General features: G+C 42.6%; 1 protein-coding gene across 2 annotated transcripts in view; it reads left to right on the top strand.

Moving 5' to 3' along the window:
• LOC135512251 (zinc transporter 6-like) overlaps positions 1 to 27,781 on the top strand; it is an 82,664-nt gene that overhangs the window by 41,995 nt on the left and 12,888 nt on the right. For both annotated transcript variants that reach the window (XM_064934073.1, XM_064934074.1), the window contains 6 exons: positions 672 to 714; positions 899 to 964; positions 15,856 to 15,936; positions 16,944 to 16,979; positions 17,686 to 17,780; positions 25,449 to 25,497. In XM_064934073.1, coding sequence (XP_064790145.1) covers positions 672 to 714; positions 899 to 964; positions 15,856 to 15,936; positions 16,944 to 16,979; positions 17,686 to 17,780; positions 25,449 to 25,497 — 370 coding nt within the window. The remainder of the gene's footprint in view (positions 1 to 671; positions 715 to 898; positions 965 to 15,855; positions 15,937 to 16,943; positions 16,980 to 17,685; positions 17,781 to 25,448; positions 25,498 to 27,781) is intronic.

Genomic DNA, 27,781 nt, shown 5'->3' on the forward strand with positions numbered 1-27,781 from the left:
TCGACAGAAACATGGCAAACGTTGTTTAGAATCCATCCTCAAGGTGTTTTTCTAATATCTATTCGATAATATATCCGTCGGGACAATTCATTTTTCAGTAGGACCGATTGGAATAATGGCTACCTCTGTATTTTACGTGAGAATCTCTCTCTGAGCCACCATGTGACCACTTACGCAATGTGGCTGCCTACGGCTATTCTTCAACAGAAATGCGTAAAACTACGTCACAATGCTGTATACACCTTGGGGAATACGTAGAAAGCGTAAGCTCGTTGATGGTACATTCACAGCTGAATAGGGAGTCATTGGAACGCAGCGCTTTCAAAACCTGGGGCACTTCCGGATTGGATTGTTCTCAGGCTTTCGCTTGCAATATCTGTTCTGTTATACTCACATACAATATCTTTACCGTTTTGGAAACGTTAGAGTGTTTTCTATCCAAAGCTGTCAATTATATGCATATTCTAGCATCTTTTCCTGACAAAATATCCCGTTTAAAACGGGAATGATTTTTTCTTCAAAAATGAAAATACTGCCCCCTAACACCAAGAGGTTTTAAACGTGTTGCAATAGCTTTTACAGAGCAAAAAAATAAATATTTCCTTGATTTCTATTATAATCATTTCAAGTAAAATATAGCACTCACTGATCATCTATTTCTTTCATTTCAGCCTTAACTGCATTCACGTACCTCACCATCTTCGATCTCTTCAGGTGAGTAAGTGGGAATCCTGGGGCTCATTATGTTTTGTCATCGCTGTCTGAAGAAGTTTTACACTAAGCTAAGTTGTGTACCTAACATTTTGTGTTGAGCTCTTTTTACTGCTGTGCAACTGCTTGTGTTGAGCTGTTGTTGTTAGTCATGATGACTTATGTGTGTGTACCTGTTGGCCCACAGTCTGATCACCTGTTTGCTGAGCTCTTGGGTGGCAATGAAGAAGCCTAGTCAGCTCTTCTCTTTTGGGTAAGTCCACTAGCACACTGATTCTACAGTAGCCCCCACTGTTAATCTTGATTTTAAAAATGTAGTCATTAGATGATCGTGTTTCCATTGGCCTGTATTGATTATTAATAATATGTGTGGTGTTCATTTGTGGTATGAATGCAGTAATGTATGTGATACAACACTTACATACCAACACAGCTTAGGTTGTTTAAGCCCCTGGGGGTATGACAATGACTATGGATCTGTCTCCGTCTGTTCGCATATCTCCCGTCCCATTTGAGCTACAGTCATGAACAGCAAGTTTCCTGTTAGGACTTATAAGCTTCGGCAATTAGATTTTCTGGCAAATTATACTTTTTGTCCCCCACAATTGTGATGGGGAAAAGATTAAAAAATATATATAATGCTGCTACTCTTCCTTCCTATATGATTTGATGACACTACATTACCGCCTGGTATTTTGTCACAAAACTTGTCACAAAAAAATTAACATAAATGTGCATGCATTAGATATTCTCAACTTTAAGCGAGTATTCACAGTGAAATAATTTTAAATGCTCTAGGAGTGTCTTACATGCCTACTGTATAGAGACCGTTTGCATAAGTGTAAACGATCTACAACAGTGGATTGATGTGAATATTTCAGTCAATTCATTGATATGGGACCATTCTGTTACTTTCAGTTTAGTCTAGCGAGACTACTATCAGTATAACTGTCTCTCGTCCCATAAAAATAAATCCTGTTTATATCAATGCTTCTTCCTATCAAGCAGTGGAGTCCGTTCTCTGACATCCCGTCCATTTTGAGCGATCAAGTTTTGATTTCAAAATACTTCGTTTTTTTGTTGTCTCTCTCTCTCTCTCATTAATCCATGCAACATACATTTTAATAATTGTCACGAATTGGGGGTGAGGGACAACATGTTTCCTGTTGCCTTGATGGGGTACGACAGTTGAACTAAGCTCATGCGGCATTTCTAAGTTATTTTCTCAAGTAATCAGTGGGTACATATCATAAGTAAAAAAAAAAAAAAAAATTATGTAGCAATTGCTGATTGCCCTTTTACAGCTGGAAAGGCTTCAACATTGGTATAAATGTACAAGAGTATATGATCACATACTGAGATATGGAATTTGAGATGTATTTTTCCGTGCCTTTACTTTCAAAATGTTAGCCCCACAAATTTTGTGGAACAGAAAGAAGAATATTTTATAACTGAAAATTATGCATATACAAAGCTGATCCTGGTTGTAATTTGTTGTTTTTGGTTAACATTATTCAGTATGATTTTGAATATATATGAAAAGCGTATTCATAATTTGTTAGTGGTCGTTTTGTTCCCAGAGTTTTTGGACAGGTTTAGGACGAGCTCATTGATATGGATTTCCATCCCAGTGAGTTAATGGGTTCACGACGCTCTCTGCTCAGCCCCTAACAGCAGTACAGCAGTACACTTCTCTGCAACTCCCTGACATCAAGGGGATCCCCATTTGATTTTGTTAGTTATAATTTTAACATGGCATAAATCATGGCAGAATGTGTAGAATTTCATGAAATTCGCTTTAAAACAGCAAATGTTTCTCTCCACCTCATGGCAAAATGAGTAGAATTGCATGAAATTATTAATAAAATTACAAAATTATCTCTGGCCTATGGCAAGATGTGTAGAATTGCAGGAAATTAACTTGAACAATTTTAGGGTGGGGGGGCAACCAAATCGTGCTTAGGGCCCCCCAAAAGGCTCACGGTAGTGCAGTACTGGGAGCCACACTCCACTTCTCTGTTACTCTCTGCTCACCCCCTAATGCAGTATTTTGTATTTTATTTGGATCCCCATTAGCTGCTGCCAAGGCAGCCACTACTTTTCCTGGCGTCCAAACAGGAACAAAACAATATATCGCAACAAAACAATAGTCTACACTCTCTGTGAACTTGGCTTGGCTTAGCGGGCGGAGCTGGGGTGGGGGGGTCAATATCGAGCCTTTGTTTTACAAGGGTGTGTTTGGGTTCAACTAAAGGGTCTGTTTGCAGTTCTGGCAAACACCAGAGTGACCCAGTGACATTTGGATGTTGGCTTGACGGCCCCACAGAATGGGACATGGCACTCTGTTGCCCAAACAACCCATTAGGCTTCATTTTGGGGATATGCAATGCCTCGCCCTCTTTTTGTGTTCTGCTTTTTGTGGCCAGTGCTATGGTGTGTTAGCAAAACAGAAGTTGGGTATGCAACATTTTACACATATGAGTTTTATTTTGATATTCTAGTTGCCAGTAGACATCAACCCAACTGATGTAGTATTGTGGTTTGTCTTTGGGTTTTGGGCAGACCACTGAGGCTGAAGATGGCGTACTGGTTTGTATCCCAGTCAGGGGAACAGTTTTTGAAGATGAATGGTCATTTGTGTTATCTGGGATAAAAATGATACAGTAGCACTTTCATTAAGGCTTACAGGGAATTGTCCTGTGCATCATGTCACCCAGTCCCAAAACTCATACATTGTATGTTGTTTTATTTATGGACATCTATTATTGTTTCACAGAATGTTTATATTTACCTCTCTGTTGAGGTTTTCATAAGACACAATGAGATCAGTGACAAATGTTTTGTTAAATCTATTTTCAAGGATTTTAGTAGTCTTTCAGTAGTTTAAATGAAAATGCATGTGTCAAAGCACCTTCTCTGATGTCAGTCATGTGTATTTTCAGTTATGTCAGTTTGCTTGATTGCTCATGTATTGTGTGTATTCAGTGTGGGTGTGTGTTCGGTCTTTATTTGGATAGTCCATCTGTAGATGCTTCTTGCATTGGAATATTGAATTCTGCTTATAGTATCATGCTACACCACAATAAACGTAACATTAAAATGCTAAGACTCCGAGATCATTGAGTGCTTTTGAAAGTTGTGGCTTATCTCTGCTGCGCTGTATCAGCACAATGGACAGCGCCCTACAGCTAGGTAGTTTGGGTAATGAATATAGGCTACAAGATAGATAGGGCAATTCACAAATTACAAGCAGCATATTTGAATGCAGCTGTACACACAGCTGTCTTACCAAAATAATGCAAACTAAATGCTGAAAGTACTGGCCTAGTCATTTATGCATAAAAACAAAAATACTGAATAGCAGTTTGCCTTAGAATACCGACAACTGTGAATGCAAACCGAATAAAACAGCGGTGCCAAGTAGTAGCGGTGCCAAAATATCAGATCAAAAAGGCATGACAATCTATATTTAGGCTAGTTACATTAACAGTAAACAAACACAGTAAACAAAAGGTGAATGGAGATCCAAATAACCAAAATATAGCCTACTACAGTGAGATGCAGCCAGTAGGGCTGGGTGGTATACTGTATTTTACTATATACAGTGGCATGCAAAAGTATTCACCCACTTGGCATTTTTCCTATTTTGTTGCCTTACAACCTGGAATTCAAATGGATTTTGGCTGGGTCTGTATCATTTGATTTACACAACATGCCTACCACTTTGAAGTTGCAAAATATTTTTGTGAAATAAACAAGAAATGAGACAAAAAACAACTTGATCGTGCGTAACTATTTCACCCCCCCTAAGTCAATACATTTTAGAGCCACTTTTTGCAGCAATTACAGCTGCAAGTATCTTGGGGTACGTCTCTATAAGCCTGGCACATCTAGCCACTGGGATATTTGCTCATTCTTCAAGGCAAAACTGCTCCAGCTCCTTCAAGCTAACCCTGATCTGTACTTCTCCACAACTTTGTCCCTGACCTGTTTGGAGAGCTCCTTGGTCTTCGTAGTGCCACTTGCTTGTTGTTGCCCCTTGCTTAGTGGCGTTGCAGACTCTGGGACCTTTCAGAAAATGTGTGTGTACCTACCTACCTCCCTCCCTCCCTTCACCGGGGCCTCCCACAGGTTGTGAAACACGCAGTATTAAATAGAGCCATGACTACATGTAACTCTCTGCCACCCCAGGTAACTCAAGCTAGCAATAAAAAAACATTTTTTTAAGAGATAAAAGAACAACTTACTGCACAAGGGGGAGGGTGAAGGGACACAGCCATTTTATATCAATCATATTCAATCAATCAAATTAATTTATAAAGTTATTTTTACATCAGCAGATGTCACAAAGTGTTTATACAGAAATCCAGCCTAAAACCCAAACAGCAGGCAGCATTGAAGCACAGTGGCTAGGAAAAAAATCCCTAGAAAGGCAGGAACCTAGGAAGAAATGTAGAGGAACCATGCTTTGAGGGGTGGCCAGTCCTCTTTTGGCTGTGCCGGGTGGAGATTTTAAGAGTACATGGCCATTAAGGCCAGATTGTTCTTCAAGATGTTCATAGATGCCCAGCTGGGTCAAATAATAATCACAGTGGTTGTAGAGGGTGCAACAGGTCAGCACCTCAGGAGTAAATGTCAGCTTGCTTTTCGTAGCCGATCATTCAGAGGTCAAGAAACTGGAGCAGTAGCACAAACAGGTGGACTGGGGACAGCCAGGAGTCATCAGGCCAGGTAGTCCTATGGCACGGTCCTAGGGCTCAGGTCCTCCATTAGGGGAGGAAGATGGGGCGAAAGAATTAGAGGGCGCATACTTCACACAGGACACTAGATAAGACAGGAGAATTACACCAGATATAACAGATTGACCCTAGCCCCCCGGTACATAGACTATAGAAGAATAGATACTGGAGGCGGAGACAGAGGTGCGCCATCAACAGACCACCAACTTACTACCCTGAGACAAGGCTGAGTATAGCCCACAAAGATCTCCTCCACCGCAAAAGCCCGAGGGGGCGCAAACCCGGAAAGGAAGATCACGTCAGTGACTCAACCCACTCAAGTGACGCACCCCTCCTAGGGACGGCATGGAAGAGAACTAGTAAGCCAGTGACTCAGAGGCAGAGAATCCAAGTGGAGAGAGGGGAGCCGGCCAGGCAGAGACAGCAAGGACGGTTTGTCCTTGCCGTTTACCTTCACACCCCTGGGCCAGACTACTCAATCATAGTACCTACTGAAGAGATCTCGAGACCGAGTCTGTCTCTCTCACATTGATAGACAGACCATTCCATAAAAATTCAGCTCTATAGGAGAAAGCACTGCCTCCAGCTGTTTGCTTAGAAATTCTAGGGACAATAAGGAGGCCTGCGTCTTGTGAACGTGTCGGTATGTAAACCAGGACCAAATCGGAAAGATGGGTAGGAGCAAGTCCATGTAATGCTCTGTAGGTTAGCAGTAAAACCTTTAAATCAGCCCTAACCTTAACAGGATGCTAGTGTAGAGAGGCTTGCACTGGAGTAATATGATAAAATAGTATGGTTCTAGTCAAGATTCTAGCAACTGTGATTATCACTAACGGAAGTCTATTTTGTGCTTTATTCGGGTATCCGGAGAGTAGAGCATTGCAGTAATTTAATCTAGAAGTGACAAAAGGATTGATTGACTTTTATGCATCATTTTTGGACAAAGAGTTTCTGATTTTTCAGAAATCAGAAACGAAGATATAAAATAGCTGGCCTTGAAATATTCTTGATATGTTCGTCAAAAGAGAGATCGGGGTCCATAGTAATGCCGAGATCCGTCACAGTTTTATTTGAGACGATTGTACAACCGTCAAGATGAATTGTCAGAACCAACAGCAGATCTCTTTGTTACTTGGGACCTAGAACTAACATCCCTGTTTTGTCCAAGTTTAAAAGTAAAACATTTGCAGCCATCCACTTCCTTATATCTAAAATACAGGTTTTCAGTGTAGGCCATTTTGGGGCTTCACCATGTTTTATTGAAATGTACAGCTCTGTGTCGTCCGCATAGCAGTGAAAGTTGATTTTCTGAAAATTTGAATTTATGACATCACTATGAGGTAGAATATTTAGTGAAAACAATTGTGGTCCTAAAACAGAACCTTGAGGAACACTGAAACGTACAATTCATTTGTCAGAGGACAAACCATCCATGGACATTGACTGATATCTCTCCAACAGATAACTAAACCAGGCAAGAACTTGTCTGTGTAGACCAAATAGGGTTTCCAATCTCTCCAAAAGAATGTGGGGATTGATGGTGTAAAATGCTGCACTAAGGACTAGGAGCATAAGGACAGATGCAGAGTCTTGGTCTGACGCCATTAAAAAGGAAATTTACCACCTTCAGGAGTGCAGTCTCAGTACTATGATAGGGTCTAAAACCAGACTGAAGCATTTCGTATACATTATTTGTCTTCTGGTAGGCAGTGAGTTGATACATAATTGAAATTGAATTCTATATAGGCTAGAGGTCGACCGTTTAATCGGAATGGCCGATTAATTAGGGTCGATTTCAAGTTTACCTAACAATTGGAAATCGGTATTTTTGGACACCGATTATTTTATTTTTTATTTAATCTTTATTTAACTAGGCAAGTCGGTTAAGAACACATTCGTATTTTCAATGACGGCCTAGGAATGGTGGGTTAACTGCCTTGTTCAGGGGCAGAACGACAGATTTTTACCTTGTCAGCTCGGGGATTCAATCTTGCAACCTTACAGTTAACGAGTCCAACTCTCTAACCACCTGATTACATTGCACTCCACAAGGAGCCTGCCTGTTATGCGAATGCAGTAAGCCAAAGTAAGTTGCTAGCTAGCATTAAACTTATCTTATAAAAAAACAATCAATCAATCATAATCACTAGTTAACTACACATGGTTGATGATATTACTAGTTTATCTAGCGTGTTCTGCGTTGAATATAATTGTTGCGGTGCGTATTCGTGAAAAAGGACTGTCGTTGCTCCAACGTGTACCTAACCATAAACATCAATGCCGTTCTGAAAAATCAATACACAACTATATATTTTTAAACCTGCATATTTAGCTAAAACAAATCCAGGTTAGCAGGCAATATTAACCCGGTGAAATTGTGTCACTTCTCTTGCGTTCATTGCACGCAGAGTCAGTGTATATGTTCTTAAAATCAATACACAACTATATATTTTTAAACCTGCATATTTAGCTAAAAGAAATCCAGGTTAGCAGGCAATATTAATCAGGTGAAATTGTGTCATTTCTCTTGCGTTCATTGCACGCAGATTCAGTGTATATGCAACAGTTTGGCCCGCCTAATTTGCCAGAATTTTACATAATTATGACATAACATTGAAAGTTGTGCAATGTAAAAGAAATATTTAGACTTATGGATGCCACCCGTTGGATAAAATACTGAACGGTTCCGTATTTCACTGAAAGAATAAATGTTTTGTTTTTCGAAATGATTTACGGATTCGACCACTCTTGATACTCCCCATCCCGGATCCGGGATCGTGAATAAAGCCTCAGGCTCATTAGCATAACGCAATGTTAACGATTTCTGAAAATCGCAAATAAAATGAAAATAATGCGCCTGCTCTCAAGCTTAGCCTTTTCTTAACAACACTGTCATCTCAGATTTTCAAAATATGCTTTTGAACCATAGCAATTCACTAATTTGTGTAAGAGTATGCAAAGCTAGCTTAGCATTTTGAGTAGCATTTAGCACGCAACATTTTCACAAAAACCAGATAACCAAATAAATAAAATAATTTACCTTTGAAGAGCTTCGGATGTTTTCAATGAGGAGACTCTCGGTTACATAGCAAATGTTCAGTTTTTCCTGAAAGCGTCTGTGTGTAGGAGAAATCGCTCCGTTTTGTACATCACATTTGGCTACCGAAACGAACCGAAAATTCAGTCACCTACAATGTCAAACTTTTTCGGAATTAACTCCATAATATCGACCGAAACATGGCAAACGTTGTTTGGAATCAATCCTCAAGGTGTTTTTTTCACATATCTCTTCATTGATATATCGTTCGTGGAAGCCTGCTTTCTTCTCTGAATTCCATGGAAAAATACTTGCAGCTGAGGTTTGCGCACCAATTTCGGCGCAGGACACTGGGCGGACACCTGGTAAATGTGGTCTCTTATGGTCAATCTTCCAATGATATGCCTACACAATGCTGCAGACACCTTGGGGAAACGACAGAAAGGGCAAGCTCATTCCTCTCGCATTCACAGCCATATAAGGAGACAATGGAAAACGGAGCCTCAAAAATCCTGCTGATTTTCCTGGATGCCGTTTCATCTTGGTTTTGCCTGTAGCTCACGTTCTAGGGCACGCACAGAGAATATCTTTGCAGTTCTGGAAACGTCAGAGTGTTTTCTTTCCAAAGCTATCAATTATATGCATAGTCGAGCATCTTTTTGTGACAAAATATCTTGTTTAAAACGGGAACGTTTTTCATCCAAAAATGAAATAGCGCCCCCAGAGTTTCAAGAGGTTAATGACCTAAGGCTCGTATTTCTGTGTTATTATGTTATAATTAAGTCTATGATTTGATAAACCAGTCTGACAGAGCGTGGTAGGCAACAGCAGGCTCGTAAGCATTCATTCAAACAGCACTTTCGTGCATTTTGCCAGCAGCTTGTCGCTTTGCTTCAAGCATTGCGCTGTTTATGACAAGCCTATCAACTCCCGAGATTAGGCTGGTGTAACCGATGTGAAATAGCTAGCTAATTAACGGGGTGTGCGCTAATAGTGTTTCAAACGTCACTCGCTCTGAGACTTGGAGTGGTTGTTCCCCTTGCTCTGCATGGGAACGCTGCTTTGAGGGTGGCTGTTGTCGATGTGTTCCTGGTTCGAGCCCAGGTAGGAGCGAGGAGAGGGACGGAAGCAATACTGTTACACTGGCAATACTAAAGTGCCTATAAGAACATTCAAAGGTTAATGAAATACAAATGGTATAGAGAGAAATAGTCCTATAATAACTACAAACTAAAACTTCTTACCTGGGAATATTGAAGACTCATGTTAAAAGGAACCACCAGCTTTCATATGTTCTCATGTTCTGAGCAAGGAACTTAAACGTTAGCTTTCTTACATGGCACATATTGCACTTTTACTTTCTTCTCCAACACTTTGTTTTTGCATTATTTACCAAATTAAACGTGTCATTATTTATTTGAGGCTAAATTGATTTGATTGATGTATTATATTAAGTTAAAATAAAAGTGTTCATTCAGTATTGTTGTAATTGTCATTATTACAAATACATTTGTTTTTAAATTGACCGATCTAATCGGTATCAACTTTTTTTGGTCCTTCAATAATCTGTATTGGCGTTGAAAAATCATTTGGTCGACCTCTAATATAGGCCAATAGTTTTTTACATTATCCGGGTCGAGGTTTGGCTTTTTCAAGAGAGGCTTTATTACTGACACTTTTAGTGAGTTTGGTTTCCAGAGGTTATGGAGACATTTATTATGTTCAACATAGGAACACCAAGCACAGGAAGGAGCTCTTTCAGTAGTTTAGTTGGAATAGAGTTTAGTAAGCATCTGGAAGGTTTAGAGGCCATGACTATTTTCGTGAATGTGTCAAGATGCATGATTAAAAAAACTTGAGTGTCTCCATTAATCCTAGGTCCTGGCAGTTCTGTGCAGACTCAGGATAACTGAGCTTTGCGTATATACGCAGATTCAAAGAGGAGTCCGTAATTTGCTTTCTAACGATCATGATCTTTTCATTGAAGAAGTTCATGAATTCATCACTGCTGAAGCCATCTTCTCTTGGGGAATGCTGCTTTTTAGTTAGCTTTGCGACAGTCTCAAAAATAAATGTTGGGTTGTTCTTATTCTCCTTAATTAAGTTGGAAAAATAGACTGGTTGAACAGCAGTGAGGGCGCTTCGATATTGCACAGTACTGCTTTCCCCTTACAGTGCCATTTCCGTAAAAATGTTCTGGAAGATTGCTTCAGGGCTTTGGTATTTTCCGTATACCATGGAGCTAATTTCTTAAGACAAATGTTTTTTGTTTTTAAAGTTGTGACTGCATTTTCAGTATTACGCATGGTTAATTTTAGATCCTCAGTTAGTTGGTTAACAGATTGCTCCAACGTCCTTGGGTAGGTGGAGGGAGTCTGGAAGGGCATCTAGGAATCTTTGGGTTGTCTGAGAATTTTTTGCATGGCTGTTGATAATCTTTGGTTGGGGTCTGAGCAGATTATTTTTTTGCGATTGAAAACGTAATAGGATGGTGGTCCGATAGTCCAGGATTATGAGGATACATTTTTTTTATCCAAAATATGTATTCCTCTGGACAAAACTAGATCCAGTGTATGTCTGTCACAATGCGTAGGTCCGGAGACATGTTAGACAAAATCCACTGAGTCTGCGAAAGCCTTTTGGTGTGGATCTGTGGACTTTTCCATGTAGATATTGAAGTCACCAAAAATGATCAGCCTTGACTACAAGGACCAATAGGAATATTCGGGAACTCAGTGAGGAACGCTGTATATGGCCCAGAAGGCCTGTAAACGGTGACTATAAAACGTGATTGAGAAGGCTGCATAGATTTCATGACTAGAAGCTCAAAAGACAGTTATTTTTTGGGTTGGTAAATTTTGTTGTTGGAAATGTTAGCAACACCTCCGCCATTGCAGGATGAATGGGGAATATGGTCACTAGTGTAACCAGGAGGAGAGGCCTCAGCATGCTTGAGCCATGTTTCAGGCCAATCACATCAAGGTTATGATCAGTGATTAGTTGATTGACTATGACTGCCTTGGAAGTGAAGGATCTAACATTTAAGTAGCCCTATTTTGAGATGTGATATCAGAATTTCTTTCAATAATGACAGGAATGGAGGAGGTCTTTATTCCAGTGCGATTGCTAAGGCAAACACCGCCTTGTTTACTTTTGCCCAACCTAGATCAGGTCACACAGACGCTGTTTTAATGGGGATAACTGAGCTGACTACACTGACAATGCTAGTGGCAAACTCCATTAAACTGGCAGGCTATCTCATTGTGGAGCTAGAGGATTTAGAGCCCTGTCTATGTTGATAGTTCAGATGAAAGCACCCCTCCAGCTAGGATGGAGTCTGTCACTCCTCAGCATGTCATGCTTGTTTCTGTTTGTGGGTGAGTCCCAGAAAGAGGGCCAATTATCTACAAATTCAATCTTTTGAGAGGGGCAGAAAACAGTTTTCAACCAGCGATTGAGTTGTGAGACTCTTCTGTAGGGCAGAAACAATTACTCAATGCCGGCACATCTTTCTAGCTAATTTACAAGCTGAATCTTTGTTGCGCTTGGTAATCTCTGACTGTTTCATCCTAACATTGTTGGTGCCGACGTGGATAACTATCCCTATACAATCTACACTCACCAGTTTTGGACTTACATTTACATTTACATTTAAGTCATTTAGCAGACGCTCTTCTCCTCAGATTAGCCTTTACGTTGGTAGCCCTGCCCCCATGATCGCTGAATGTTTGTTTTTTTGTCTAATATTATGGGTATTGGAGTCGCCAATGACCTAGGGTTTTTAATTTGCCACTGCCAATGGTGGGAGGCTTTGGAGACTCAGACCCCGTAACCGGTGGAGGAGAGACCTGAGAAGGCTCGGCCTCTGACTAACCCGTTGCTTAATGGGGAGAACCGGTTTAAAGTTTCTATCGGCTAAATGAGCGACTCCGGTTGAGCATGCCGACAGCATTTCTTTCCAGAAGCCTTGAGAAAATTGTCAGACTGCATGGATTGTGCGGGGGGAATGTATACTACTATCTGTACTTACTGGTGGCACAGACGTTGTTTCTTCCTTTCCTACTCTTAAATTTCCTTTGCCTAACGATTGCATCTGAAGCTGGGCTTGCAAATTGGCTATCCTCACCATAATGCTGTAGTTCTCCTGCATATTATGAGTACAGCGTCTGCAATTAGATGGCATAGCGTTAATGTTATTACTTTGCTTTTTTGGCTTGTGGAGTTTCTATAGAACCATGTCCAGATAAAGTGTCTGGGATAAAAAAGTTCAGCGAGCAAAAACTAAGACTTTGGTTAATGTGTTAAATGCAGAGTTTTGATTAAACTGTTATTAAAAGTAAAAAATAAAACATTTGGCAGGTAACCAAGTAGCAACAAATAGCACAGCAGCACGGATACAATCCGGAAGTGTGACATATTGTAATTTGTACTATACTATGTATTAGACCAAGATATTGTGTGTACAGTCATGGCCAAAGGTTTTGAGAATGACACAAATATACATTTTCACAAAGTTTGCTGCTTCAGTGTCTTTGGATATTTTTGTCAGATGTTACTATGGAATACTGAAGTATAATTGCAAGCATTTCATAAGTGTCAAAGACTTTTATTGACAATTACATGAAGTTGATGCAAAGAGTCAATATTTGCAGTGTTGACCCTTTTTTTTCAAGACCTCTGCAATCCTCCCTGTCAATTAACTTCTGGGCAACATCCCGACTGATGGCAGCCTATTCTTGCATAATCAGTGCTTGGAGTTAGTCAGAATTTGTGGGTTTTTGTTTGTCCACCCGCCTCTTGAGGATTGACCACAAGTTCTCAATGGGATTAAGGCCTGGGGAGTTTCCTGACCATGGACCCAAAATATGGATGTTTTGTTCCCCGAGCTACTTAGTTATCACTTTTGCCTTATGGCAAGGTGATCCATCATACTGGAAAAGGCATTGTTCGTCACTGTTCCTGGATGGTTGGGAGAAGTTGCTCTTGGAGGATGTGTTGGTACCATTCTTTATTCATGGCTGTGCAAAATTGTGAGTGAGCCCACTACTTTGGCTGAGATGCAACCCCACACATGAATGGTCTCAGGATGCTTTACTGTTGGCATGACACAGGACTGATGTCAGTGCTCACCTTGTCTTCTCCGGAAAGGGGATTCATCAGAGAAAATGACTTTACCCCAGTCCTCAGCAGTCCAATCCCTGTACCTTTTGCAGAATTTCAGTCTGTCCCTGATGTTTTTCCTGGAGAGAAGGGGCTTCTTTGCTGCCCTTCTTGACACCAGGCCATCCTCCAAAAGTCTTTGCCTCACTGTGTGTGCAGATGCACTCACACCTGCCTGCTGCCATTCCTGAGCAAGCTCTGTACTGGTGGTGCCACGATCCCGCAGCTGAATCGACTTTAGTAGAAGGTCCTGGCGCTTGATGGACTTTCTTGTGCGCCCTGAAGCCTTCTTCACAACAATTGAACCGCTCTCCTTAAACTTCTTGATGATTCGATAAATGGTTGATTTAGGTGCAATCTTACTGGCAGCAATATCCTTGCCTGTGAATCCCTCTTTGTGGAAAGCAATGATGACGGCACGTGTTTCCTTGCAGGTAACCGTGGTTTACAGAGGAATAACAATAATTCCAAGCACCACCCTAATTTTGAAGGTTCCAGGCTGTTGTTTGAACTCAATCAGCATGACAGAATGATCTCCAGCCTTGTCCTCGTCAACACTCACACCTGTGTTAACGAGAGAATCACTGACATGATGTCAGCTGGTCCTTTTGTGGCAGGGCTGAAATGCAGTGGAAATGTTTTTTGGAGATTCAGTTCATTTGCATGGCAAAGAGGGACTTTGCAATTCCTCTGATCACTCTTCATAACATTCTGGAGTATACACAAATTGCCGTCATACAGCAGACTTTGTGAAAATGTATATTTGTTTCATTCTCAAAACTTTTGGCCACGACTGTATGTATTGATATGTAGGCTGTGTGAAGTTTTAAATGTATGTATTTCAGTCCTTAACTAATAATGTCCAGTACTATGTTTCATGTGGACCCCATAAAGAGTAGCAGATGCTTTTGCAATGTGGATCCTAATAAATACCAAAGCATATTTAGAACTTGTATTATTCAAAAATATTCAAAACCATCATACCATCAGTAATGTGAAAAATATTGTGATATGATATTTTGGCCATATCGCCCAGCCCTAGCAGCCATGTACAGCTGTCTTGCCAAATAAATAGGCCTATACAGGCCCGCATCAAGCATGGAAAATCATGCCACTCGCTCATGAGTTCAGCAACACATTGTGAAATGGCACAATAAAATTCTGTGAATCAAATTTGACCAACATAATCAATTAAGCAATGCCACCCTACCATAGAAATGCTTCCATTATATACAGTTAATTTTACAGAAACGGAAACCAATAGGCTATCAAGAAAACCATAATAGCATCTGCAGTAACCAAGTGTTCCAGCCACACTCTTCCTATGAACCAGTTGCTATAAAGTAACATTTTTGGATAGAACCTGCGGCTGGGGTAGGATTCTAAGCTAACCTGGGCTGGCTCCTCTGTTCCAAGATCATCAGGGACAGTTGGAGGTGGAGGCGGCTTTGGAGCCATTATCCTGGCTGCGCTTGTGGAAGGGTGGGTAGGCTCTCAACAAGGAGTTAGCTGGAGCTCGGCAGCGGCCTCGGTGGTTTGATGCTGCTGCTCACCACTCCTTCTCTTTTTTTTGGGTACTTTGGCAAAGCAAATTTCTGATATTCGTCTTGCCAGATTAGCTGGTTTGAGCTAGCTAAATAGGCTAAGGCTAATAACACTAACACTTTTTACAGCTAGCTAAGCGTGAAGCAGCTTCAATAGTTAACTTGACCGCGCCCTTTCACGTTATTCACTTAGCCTGCCACCGAGATGAGAGATAAGAAGCGTTTTTTCATGGATTCCTACCTAACCGCCCAGTGGCTTTCTGTAGCCCCCCTACACACACCACGGCACCTCCTGTCCATTGTGCTGACACAGCGCAGAGGAGATGCAGATTTTTTTTTGCGCCTACCTGTCACTCATTTGAACATTTTTGCTATTTTTGTAAAGGGACATAAAACTAAACTGACGGGGCTGTGCCACCTTTAGCCCCCTCGTGGAGCGGGGCCCAATGGTCATACGATTAACAAACTATCTGTTGATAAGCAATTTCTTGTTATGGTTATGGCTTGGGTTAGGTTTCGAATAAGGGTAAAAGTTAAGTTTAGGGGTAGGGTAAGGGTTAAGGCTACGGTCGGTAGTTAGTTAGTTAATTGAAATGTTACTGATAGTGTTTAGACCGTATACAGATGGACAATCCAAATAAAGTGTTACTGTGTGTTCCTCCAGGTTTGAGCGGCTGGAGGTCCTAGCTGTGTTTTCCTCCACGGTGCTGGTGCAGCTGGGAGCTCTGTTCATCCTGAAGGAGAGGTGGGTGGAACCAGGGTTTACCCCTGTTTGTGACAGGGGATGGAGTGGGGTGGGGGACTGGGGCTTCTGAATATTTCAGCTGTGGGAATGTCTCCTGCCTGTGCCCACACCTAGGCCCAAGCGCCCAGAGCCAGGGTTTATCCAGCGGTCACGGCTCAGGCAGGGAAGGGGTGAGGAGGGGAGTGAGTGCTGCCAACTAGTACATCAACCATGTGCGTGTGTGTGTTTGTGTGGCCCTTAATTCCAATAGCATAGAGAGTAAGAGCGAGAGAGAGCGAAAGACTGAGTGGGGTTATATGAGGAGAAGATGGATGTTTGTGTTGATGAGTGTAGGACATATTTCAGAGCAGTGGTCATGTTTGCTCCTGCATATGTCCACACCTTAGCCTGAAGCACACATTTATAGAAGACATGGTTTATCTAAAGGTCACATTTCTGGAAGGGGAGGGGAGAGATGATGATGTTACACTGTCGCACAAGCATGTGTGTAACAAGGCTCCCGCTATTCAGAGAGAAACGGAGGGGGAGGGGAGGGCAGTATGAGAGAATACATACTGTGTATTTGTGGTAAATGTATGGTAAATATAGACTGGCTGCATGCCTTCTTCCCTCCATTCCTCCATGAATACTGGACACAGGTTTTGATCGTCCACCTTAAAAGGGTCAGGTTGATGTTGTTGTCATGTTTACATGTCGGAATTTATCCTGTTGAAATATGCAAGAACACTTCTGTATAGCCTTGAGGGGTGTTTCTGATGGCTGTTGTCACGGTGAGTGGTACTCGTGTCACTATCAGACTTAATCAGCCATTTAGCTCCCAGCGTGTCCTGGCCATTGTATCACTCTGCTTTAACATCTCAACACAGGCAACAGTTTTTCCCGTTCAGGTCACGTGGTACCTTATTTTTATTTTTTATTTTTTACATTTTTTGTTTGTTTATTTACTTGTCCCATATTGCCCCATGTTTCTGTGTGACAGTTTTTCTTCCCTTCTGTTATTTTGCCAGTCTGGAGAGATTCGTGGAGCAGCCGGAGGTGCACACGTAAGTAGGCCCCGGTCCAAACACGCACGCCCACGCACCCCTGTTCCACACACACACTCCAGGGAGAACATCAGCCCAAACAAACATCACAGCTGGGTCTGGGTCCAGATAGAATTAGCCTACCATTCCTCTCATCCCTCTAAACTGAACGCAGTGGGATTTTCAGCTAATCAGGTTGCTGTCCCTCGCTGCAGCTGCACCATCCTGGATCGCCATTATGAAACAAAGATTAGTAGTTTGATGAAAACATGCCTGATTTAAACCCGTCTTCGTTGACGAGATTACCTTTTCAAAGCAGTGGAACATTGGAGATGTTCACTAAAACAACAGATTATTATCACTGCTGGGCAGCAGGTGCCAGCCAGGCAAGACGCCACATGTTCTAGGTAACAGAACACTTAATCTAGTGGAGAACATCCATTTACACTGCAGCACCAACTGAATTCCTCCAGCATTAAAATCTGCCTCTATTTTGATGTTTATGTGGATGGTTGTGTTTTGGAAACGTTTACATGTGTTTGTTTTCCATTATGATTCACTTATTTCACTTCATTGTGAAAGTGTCGTGTATTCCAAATGTAATTTTAGCAATAATATTGAAGTCAACGGAGACTACTCTACAAGCCATGGAGAGTATGTGCTGTGTTTGACATGTGTTACAAGTATGCATCTATGTTGTACTGATAATGGTCTTCTGTGTGTGTAGGGGTCGTCTGTTGGTGGGGACCTTTGTAGCGCTGTTCTTCAACCTGTTAACTCTGCTCTCTGTGAAGAACAAGCCCTTTGTCTATGTCTCAGAAGGTAGGTCAACTCTGACTCTCCTCACCTCTCACTGCCTAGTATGTCTGAGGTTATAATAAACTGCTATACTAACTTACTGTGTGTAAAAAGAGGTTGACAATATTAGTGTCAATAATAATTTATGCCAATTATAATACATCATTATTGTGGTTCATTCTGGGATACTATCAGGTTTTTGGCTGTTTTTGTTAGTAATGGATTCCACATGGTCATTGATAATCAATTATAGCTGTAGTACATGCCAGTCCTAGTACCATGGTGCCTCCTCACTTTCCCTGGTTCTGCTGTATGTGGCGCTGCCTGCTGCAGTTTGGCTGTTATTCCCTGAGCTGCCAGCAGAGGGCCTGGCGCTGCATGATGCCTGTGGCTGCAGTACTCCACTAAGCAGGGCCCAAGCTGTCATGGCTCACTGTTTGTTTGTAAATCCTCATTGACACAGTTATGGACTCTTGGACAATCCAGACCCCAGACTAGTTGACCCTCTAAATCTGTCTGCCTGAAATCCAATGAGACTTTTAATTTTATACACCGTGTACACACAGCCCTGGGCACGTCATTTGCACTGTCTCTACTCTAGCCCAAGATTGAACCAAGTAGTCAGAGAAAAAGTTTGCTAGGAGAGATGGGAGGGATGCAGTAAGGCGAGAGAAAGAGATGAGAATGGCCATAGAAGTGAGCCAGAATGAATGAATGGAGGGAGACGGGAGGAAAACACAATACCTGGAGATCACTCAGTCAGCACAGAATCTGACCTTCCTGTCTTTGTTTGTTTGTTTTGAGCCCAATGTTTACGACACAAGCAAAATGTTGTCTTTGTCCCCTTCGCCTATGGTTCGTGTTGTATTAGTGTCAGCTCCGATTTGCCCAATGTTTTTGATTGGTCCAGATGTGGTCCATTTGATCCATGGCCTCTTAGAGACTATATAGCTTTGCTCTTATGTAATTAAGGGCTTTAATTGAGCAGTATGCTCGATTAGGAGCACTACGACTGTCTTGCCTTCCTCCTTTGCCTTTCATTGGAATGACTTAATCTGCTCGAGGAACATTATTAGGACTCGAGACAAGACTTATATCATGGACGGCTTGTATTCTCTGTCAGCCTGTCACGTGCCACAGAGAAGAGCTCTGAATGGCTCTGGTTGTACCTCTCTCCACCAATCCTCTCCTTGGTTTGGAAGGACTTCTTCCTGTGTTTTGGCCCTTAGCAGGTTGTATTGAGTAACAGTGATGTAGTGCACAATGACTGAAGGTTTTAATGTTAGTATGCACGTTTAGATTGGGCTGTTTGATTGATGAGTTGTGGTGAAGCTGTACATTGGATACATTTTGTCTGGGTCATTCACTTTACCCCACACTCAAATTAACAAGGCTAAATGAACAGGCTAACTTCATTTAACATCTCATTGCCAGGAGTGCATTAGTCAGGCTAAAGGCACACCGCGCGCGTGCACACACAGTGAGTTCAAAATGGTATTATATAAGCATGTTCCAGACGGCAGAGCCCTGAGGCAGCCAGACAGGCTGCCATATCATAAATAAGTCACTCTGCTAAAATGGTTCATTCATGGAGTAGGTCCAGCAAAATTGCCCTTCCTGTGGCTTTACTCAACACAAGTCCCCAGAATGGGGGGTGGGTTTCATGTGTTACTCTGACTGTTTTTGTACACTAAGATGATTTGCATTATGATTATAAATCATTGTTTTTATCCATAATGATTAGTCATTATTCAAATGAACATGTATAGACTTAAACACCTTTATAATGCTGTAACGGAAATGGGGCTATGGACAGTAAACTTGACAGAGGATTGGTTATCTTTTGGTTAGCAAGCAGACTTTCTAGGACTATTCCTTTCTCCATCACAAGCACCTCATTCTCATATCCCTAAGAAGCGGTACATGATACTAGGGTTGGGGTATTTTACGATTGCATCATCTATAGAACTTTTTAACTGTCAAATCAATAACACATTTCTACTCTACATAACCAAAGTATATGGACACCTGCTCATCAAACATCTCATTCCAAAATCATGAGCATTAATATTGTGTTGGTCCTCCTTTTTCTGCTATAATATCCTTCACTCTTCTGGGAAGTCTTTCCACTAGATGTTGGAACATTGCTGCGGGGACTTGCTTCCAATCAGCCACAAGAACATTAGTGAGGTCGAGCACTGATGTTGGGCGATTAATGTTCCAATTCATCCCAAAGGTGTTCGATGGGGTTGAGGTTAGGGCTCTTTGCAGGCCAGTCAAGTTCTTCCACACTGATTTTGACAAACCATTTCTGTGTGGACCTCGCATTGTCATGCTGAAACAGCAAAGGTCCTTCAAAGATAGAAGCACAGAATGGTCTAGAATGTCATTGTATGCTGTAGCGTTACGATTTCCCTTCACTGGAACTAAGGGGCCTGAACCATAAAAAACAGCCCCAGACCATTATTCTTCCTCCACCAAACTTCACAGTTGGCACTATGCATTAGTGCAGGTAGTGTTCTCCTGGCATCCACCAACCCAGATTTGTCCATCGGATTACCAAATGGTGAAGCGTGATTCATCACTCCACACGCTTGGCGCATGGGGATAGGCTTGTATGCATCTGTTCGGCCATAGAAACCATTTCATGAAGCTCCTGACGAACAGTTATTGTGCTGACATTGCTTCAAGAGGCAGTTTGGAACTCGGTAGTGAGTGTTGCAACCAAGGACAGATGATTGTTACACTACGCGGGAAAAATCTGAGTCCACTAATTTCAAGTGGTGTCCACATACTTTTGGGGGTCATTGGAAAAGGTCTCCCCCCCCCCCCCCCCCCCCCAATTTATGGCCGTGGTCGAGGGAAAGTCCTTATGACATTAAAAGCAACTCGGAGTATGAACAATGTTTGACAGCAATCACTGATGGTGACGACATTGTGATGTCACAAACAATGGTTTAGCATATTTGAATTTGACTGCAACTCCTGATGAAACTGAGTATTTTTGTCTGTAATAAAGCCCTATTGTGGGGAAAAACTCATTCTGATTGGCCTATGCCCTCCTAGGCCCACCCATGGCTGCGCACCTGCCCAGTCATGTGAAATCCATGGATTAGGGCCAAATTAATTTATTTCAGTTGACTGATTTCCTTATGTGAACTGTAACTCAGTAAAACTGTTGAAATTGTTGCATTTCTATTTTTGTTCAATAGAGTGTAGAAAGAGCAGAGAGCACCAAAGCAGAGCAAAACCTCCAGATAGGGCCTAACATGTTTCATTCCACCCTCTCCAATGTCGAATTATCATGGGCCTTTTGCAGCAGACACTCTGGTTTATTGTTTAAAATCTTAATTTCCCTTGAGCTCCCCAATCTCCAATCGATTTTAATGTGACTTGTTGGCCTAGGCATAGCTTACTCTTTCATGATCAACCATCTCAGAAAGGTTTTTAGTAATAATGAGAGATAAACAATTGCAAGATAGACTTATCAAATAGGAAGTTTAAACAAACCTGGTACGTTTCTGCTTTAGTTGAAGTGTAGGCAAATATATTGTGCCCTTGGAAAATCCTTCCTTGCAAACCAAACAGCCAATAATATAGGCCTTCAAAATAGGCTACTGTCAATAAAAATTGCAGTAAATGTTTATTTCACAAATTAAACAATATAAACAAATTTTTCTAATATTGTCAGTGTTTATTAATGTCCTTGAATTGCTCAATGGGCAATCGGCATAAGCTCCCGCAACAACGCTTTTTAATATAATTTTCAATAGCTTACAAATGTTGCATTTACAGTGCATTCGGAAAGTATTCCGGCCCCTTGACTTAATCTACATTTGTTACGTCACAGCCTTATTCTAAAATGGATTTTAAAAAGATGTTCCTCAATCTACACACAGTACTCTATAATACTCTATAATGACAAAGCAAAAACAGTTTTCAGCATTCAGACCCTTTGCTATGAGACTTGAAATTGAGCTCAGGTGCATCCTGTTTACATTGATCATCATTGAGATGTTTCTATAACTTGGTGCAAATCCACCTGTGGTAAATTCAATTGATTGGACATTATTTGGAAAGGGGCACCAAGCCTTGAGGTCAAATGAATTGTCAGTAGAGATCCGAGACAGGGTTGTGTCGAGGCACAGATCTGGGGATTGCCTGCAGCATTGAAGGTCACCAAGAAACAAATCAAATGTTATTTGTCACATGCGCCGAAGGTATAGACCTTACCATGAAATGCTTACTTACAAGCCCTTAACCAACAATGCAGTTCAAGAAAGAGTTAAGAAAATATTTATTAAATAAACGAATGTAAAAATAAAAATAAAAATGGGAATCAAATCAAAAAGTAACACAAGAAAATTCTATAACAATGATAAGGCTATGTACATGGGGTACCGGTACCAACTCAATGTACAGGTTAGTCGAGGTAATTTGTAAAGTGACTGTGTGTAATATGACTATCAGTGTGAAAACAGGATGGGGGGGAGTCCATGTAAATAGTGCGGGTGGCCATTTGATTAATTGTTCAGTAGTCTTATGGCTTGGGAATAGAAGTTGTTAAGGAGCCTTTTGTTCCTAGACTTGGCGCTCCGGTACCGCTTGCCGTGCGGTAGCAGAGAGAACAGTCTATGACTTGGGTGACTGGAGTCTCTGACAATTTTTGGGGGGCCTTCCTCTGACACTGCCTAGCTTGGTCCCAGTGATGTACTGGGCCATACGTACTACCCTCTGTAGCGCCTTACGGCCAGGTGCCGAGCAGTTTCCATACCAGGCGGTGATGCAACGGGTCAGGATGCTCTCAATGGTGCAGCTGTTGAACTTTTTGAGTATCTGGGGACCTATGACAAATCGTTTCAGTCTCCTGAGGGAGAAAATGTGTTGTCGTGCCCTCTTCACAACTGTCTTGGTGTGTTTGCACCATGATAGTTTGTTGGTGATGTGGACACCAAGGAACTTGAAACTCTCGACCCGCTCCACTTCGATGTTAATGGGGGCGTGTTCGGCCCTCCTTTTCCTGTAGTCCACGACCAGCTCCTTTGTCTTGCTCACATTGAGGGAGAGATTTTTGTCCTGGCTCCACACTGCCAGGTCTCTGACCTCCTCCCTATAAGCTGTCTCGTCGTTGTCGGTGATCAGGCCTACCACTGTTGTCGTCAGCAAACTTAATGATTGTGTTGGAGTCGTGTTTGGCCACGCAATCGTGGGTGAACAGGGAGTACAGGATGGACCCAAGTGTTGAGGATCAGCTTGGCAGATGTGTTGTCTACCCTTACCACCTGGGGGTAGCCCGTCAGGAAGTCCAGGATCCAGTTGCAGAGGGAAGTGTTTACTCCCAGGGTCATTGGCTTAGTGATGAGCTTTGTGGACACTATGGTGTTGAACGCTGAGATGTAGTCAGTGAACACAGTGACCTCCATCATTTTTAGTTTTGAACTGTCAAGACCTTTTCTAGAGCTGGCTGCCCGGCAAAACTGAGCAATGGGCGAGAAGGGCCTTGGCCAGGGAGGTGACTCTCAGACCATGAGAAACAAGATTATCTGGTCTGATGTAACCAAGATTGAACTCTTTGGCCTGAATGCCAAGCGTCACGTCTGGAGGAAACCTGCCACCATCCCTACGGTGAAGCATGGTGGTGGAAGCATCATGCGGTGAGGATGCTTTTCAGCAGCAGGGACTTGGAGACCGGATCAAGGGAAAGCGGAACGGAGCAAAGTACAGACAGATCCTTGATAAAAACCTACTTCAGAGCGCTCAGGACCTCAGACTGGGGCAAAGGTTCATCTTCCAACAGGACAATGACCCTAAGCACACCGCCAAGACACCGCGGGAGTGGCTTCGGGACACGTCTCTGAATGTCCTTGAGTGACCCAGCCAGAGCCCGGACTTGAACCCGATCTAACATCTCTGGAGAGACCTGAAAATAGCTGTGCAGCGACTCTCCCCATCCATCCTGACAACGCTTGAGAGGATCTGCAGCGAAGATTGGGGGAAACTCCCCAAATACAGGTGTGCCAAGCTTGTACGATTGTGTCATACCCAAGAAGACTCTAGGCTGTAATCGCTGCCAAAGGTGCTTCAACAAAGTACTGAGTAAAGGGTCTGAATTCTTATGTAAATGTGATATTTCAGTAAAAAAAAAAAAAACCTTTTTTTTTGCCTTTTTTGCCCATTAATGGGGGGGGGGCACAATTTAATCAGTTTTAGAATAAGGCTGTAATGTAACAATGTGGGAAAAGTCAAGGTGTCAACAACAATCAGATAAAAAGGTATTATTTATCCTGTAACATCCTTTATAACACTTGAATGAACTTTGGCTTCAGCATAAAACCTAATAGGCCCATTATCCTTAAGGCCTTTTGCCTATCGAACTGTAAAAATCCTAAATCTATAAACCGATAAAGCAAATTATTATTTATAACATTCTTTATACCCTAACACATGAAAACAAATGAACAATCGCTTATGCATTCGCTTAAAACTAACAGGCCTATTTGGATATGCCTTTTTCCTATCGTACTGTACAAATCTTAAATACAAGCCTGCGAGTTATAAAAGACATTAGTTAAGTTGTGTGAACAAATTACGAAATGACCTAAATTAGTTTTTTTTAAAGTATTTTCAAGGTTTGACAGAACATTTGTGCCTATCACAGGCTATGTCTTTCGAATAAGATGCATCTGGATTTGAATATAAGAGGCTATATTTAAAGTTAAATCATAAAGTCCAATAAGTAACCATTAGGTCTAGTTTTTTTTACCATGTCTTAGGCCTACCGAATGTCATAGACACGGGAACTAAGGGTGCTGAGGATGCTGCAGTTGGAAAAAAATATTATTAAAAAAAATACTTGGTGTACTAGGCCTTTTATTACTCCTGTATGAGCGGAGAAAAATACTCATCAGCAGAGAGGAGGGAAAAAAGCAATAGCTTTGGATTACACATTTGCAACTGTCAATTTATTAACATTTTGTGTTTTGTGTTTTTGCCTATGTACATGATTTATCAGTACAAATTAATTAGAGCATAAGAATATGTCCTGTCCCCTTCGCCACACCAGAGTCTCATTCAGAGAATATTGTCGTACAGAATCTGGACCAAACATTTAGCTTTGTTTTGCAAATTTGGATGTTCTGTGTCCTGTCATCTCAGAGTCAGGGAGAGACCTGTTCAAGGAGAGCAAACACACATACACAAACACCCCAAAACTCCTGGTGTGATCAGGCTTATGTGGGGGAGTGAAAATTGGATTTGGGGTTGGCTTTTTTGTAGTCTCTCTCAATGCCTCTCTCACTTATCTGCCTAAACCACAGTAAACTAGCCAATATGGGCTGAGAGGTTTGCTCTGTTGCCATTTGTGTTTAAACGTCACAGATGGCAGTGGGATACTCTAAAATCATATATGTGCCCTCCCCTGGTCAGTCGTCTGTGATTGTAACCCATCCTGTGGGGTGGACAGCTGAGGACACACTCTGCTTGCTGATCAAATGGCACTCGGGCTCCTGTTACTGCCACAACAATGGCCACTGTGGAGGAAGATATATGGGAACAGACTGCAGATAAGGGCTGCTAGAGTGATGCTCTCTCACTGTGTTGATGTGTGTAATTCTGACCCCTGTCTTCTGTCTTCTCTCTCTTTTTTCCTCCATCCCTCACTCTCTCTCCCCCTCCCCACCATCCTCCCAACAGCTGCCAGCACCAGTTGGCTCCAGGAGCATGTCGCAGACCTGAGTCGAAGGTAAGATCCTCTTTCAATGAGACATCCTGCTGTATTGATCCTCCTTGTTTTCGCCCTGTAGTCCAGAAGTGGACAGTTTCCCTCCCAAGCATCCCTCAGGAAATGTATGCACCACAGTGTATGTATGTAATGTGATTAGCAGTCTATCCCAATCAAACTGAGGCTAAAGGGTAAATAGACACACAGAACTACCCTACGCCTTGACCCTTTTCTCCCCATTTTCTCCAGATTAAGTCCTGCGACTAGTGAGGTCCGGTCACCCGACAACCTGTCCGCTCAACCCTATCCCCTCCTCCCTTCTCCATGCTATCTCTGGAGACCTTCCCACTTCCCTCAACTCATCCCTGACCACTGGCTGCATCCCCTGACTACAAAATGGCCCGAATCGATCCCCTCCTAAACAAACACTTGACACCTGACGTCAAAAACTACAGACCTTTATTTTCTTTCCAAACCACTTGAGCGTACTGTCTCTGACCAACTCTCTTGCTATCTTTCTCAGAATGATCTTCTTGACCCTAACCAGTCAGGCTTCAAGACATGTCTCTCAACCGAGACTGCTCTTCTCTGTGTTACGGAGGCTCTCCGCACTGCCAAAGCTGACTCTCTCTCCTCTGTACTCATCCTCCTACATCTATCCACTGCCTTCGACACTGTAAACCGTCAGATCCTCCTCTTCACTCTCTCAGGGCTGGGCATCTCAGGCTCTGCACACTCTTGGATTGCATCGTACCTGGCAGGCCATTCCTACCAGGTGATGTGGAAACGATCTGTGTCTGCACCACGTACTCTCACTACTGGTGTCCCCCAAGGCTCAGTTCTAGTCCCTCTCTATACACCAAGTCACTCGGCTCTGTCATCCTCGCATGGTCTCTGCTATCATTGCTATTTGGATGACACTCAACTACTTTTCTCCTTCCCCGTTCTGACACCCAGGTGGCGACACGCATCTCTGCGTGCCTGGCATATATCTCCGCTTGGATGTCGGCCCACCACCTCGAGCACAACAACACGGAGTTGCACTTCCTCCCGTAGAATGCCTGCCGCTTCAAGACCTCTCCATCACATTTGACAACTCCACGGTGTCCCCCTCCCATAGTACAAAGAACCTTGGACAACACTGTTGTTCTCTGCAAACATCAAAGCAGTGACTCACTCCTGCAGGTTCATGCTCTACAACATCCGTAGATTACGATCCTACCTCACACAGTAAGCGGTGCAGGTCCGAATCCAGGCACTTGTTATCTCCTGTCTGGACTACTGCATCTCGCTGTTGGCTGGGCTCTCCGCTTGTGCCACCAAACCCCTGCAACTTATCCAGAACGCTGCAGCCCGCCTGATGTTTAAGCTCTCTCATGTCACCCCACTTCTCCACACACTCCACTGCCTTCCAGTCGAAGCTCGCATCCACTACAAGCTCGCATCCACTACAACTTTCCTATGGAACAGTAAGAGGGACTACCCCTTCCTACCTTCAGGCTATACTCAAACCCTACACCCCAACCCAAGCACTCAATTCCGCCACCTTTGGTCTCTTGGCTCTCCCAACCCTACGAGAGGGCAGACCCACAGCCCAGTCCAAGCTCTTCTCTGTCCTGGCATCCCAATGGTGGGACCAGCTTCCCCCTGAAGCCAGGAGAGCAGGGTTCCTGCCCATCTTCTGAAAACATCTGAAACCCTACTTCTTCAAATAGTTAAAAAAAATAATCCCACAGCATCCGTCTTGCACCCCCTTTCATGAACTAACACTCGCACTTGTCTCCCCCCCTTTACTAGCGCTGACTTTGCTGATAGCTACTTTATTGAGGAAAAATGTGCTTACTATGAATGTGATATGCGGGTGTCCGTCTTAAGATGAATGTACTCTGTAAGTCGCTCTGGATAAGTGCATCTGCTAAATGACTAAAACATTTCAAAATGTATGTCAAATATGACATGGGGTGTAGTAGTATATTTTTTCAGCAAGATGTTAGGGAGTGGCTTTTTCAGGGAAACAGATTGGCTTAATCGATTGAGCTTCTTGGAATTATTGTAAGGTATCTGGACAGCAAGGGCCGGTCTCATGTCATTTCCAATGGATGACAATGACCCCCTCTGGCGAAACCTGCCTGTAGAGGTCAGATGTGAAACTCTTATCTTCCCTTTCACCTCCTCCGTATAGTGCTGTGTGCCCTTGCTCTGGGGTTAAGACCTGATGGATACTCTCAGGTCAGCCACTTCCTGGCCCTCACCCCTGGAGACCCTGTGCAGGGCTGGGGAGAGGCTTGACAGTGAAACTCCACCC

Source organism: Oncorhynchus masou, chromosome 24 (genome assembly GCF_036934945.1).
Source record: "Oncorhynchus masou masou isolate Uvic2021 chromosome 24, UVic_Omas_1.1, whole genome shotgun sequence".
Taxonomy (NCBI): Eukaryota; Metazoa; Chordata; class Actinopteri; order Salmoniformes; family Salmonidae; genus Oncorhynchus; species Oncorhynchus masou.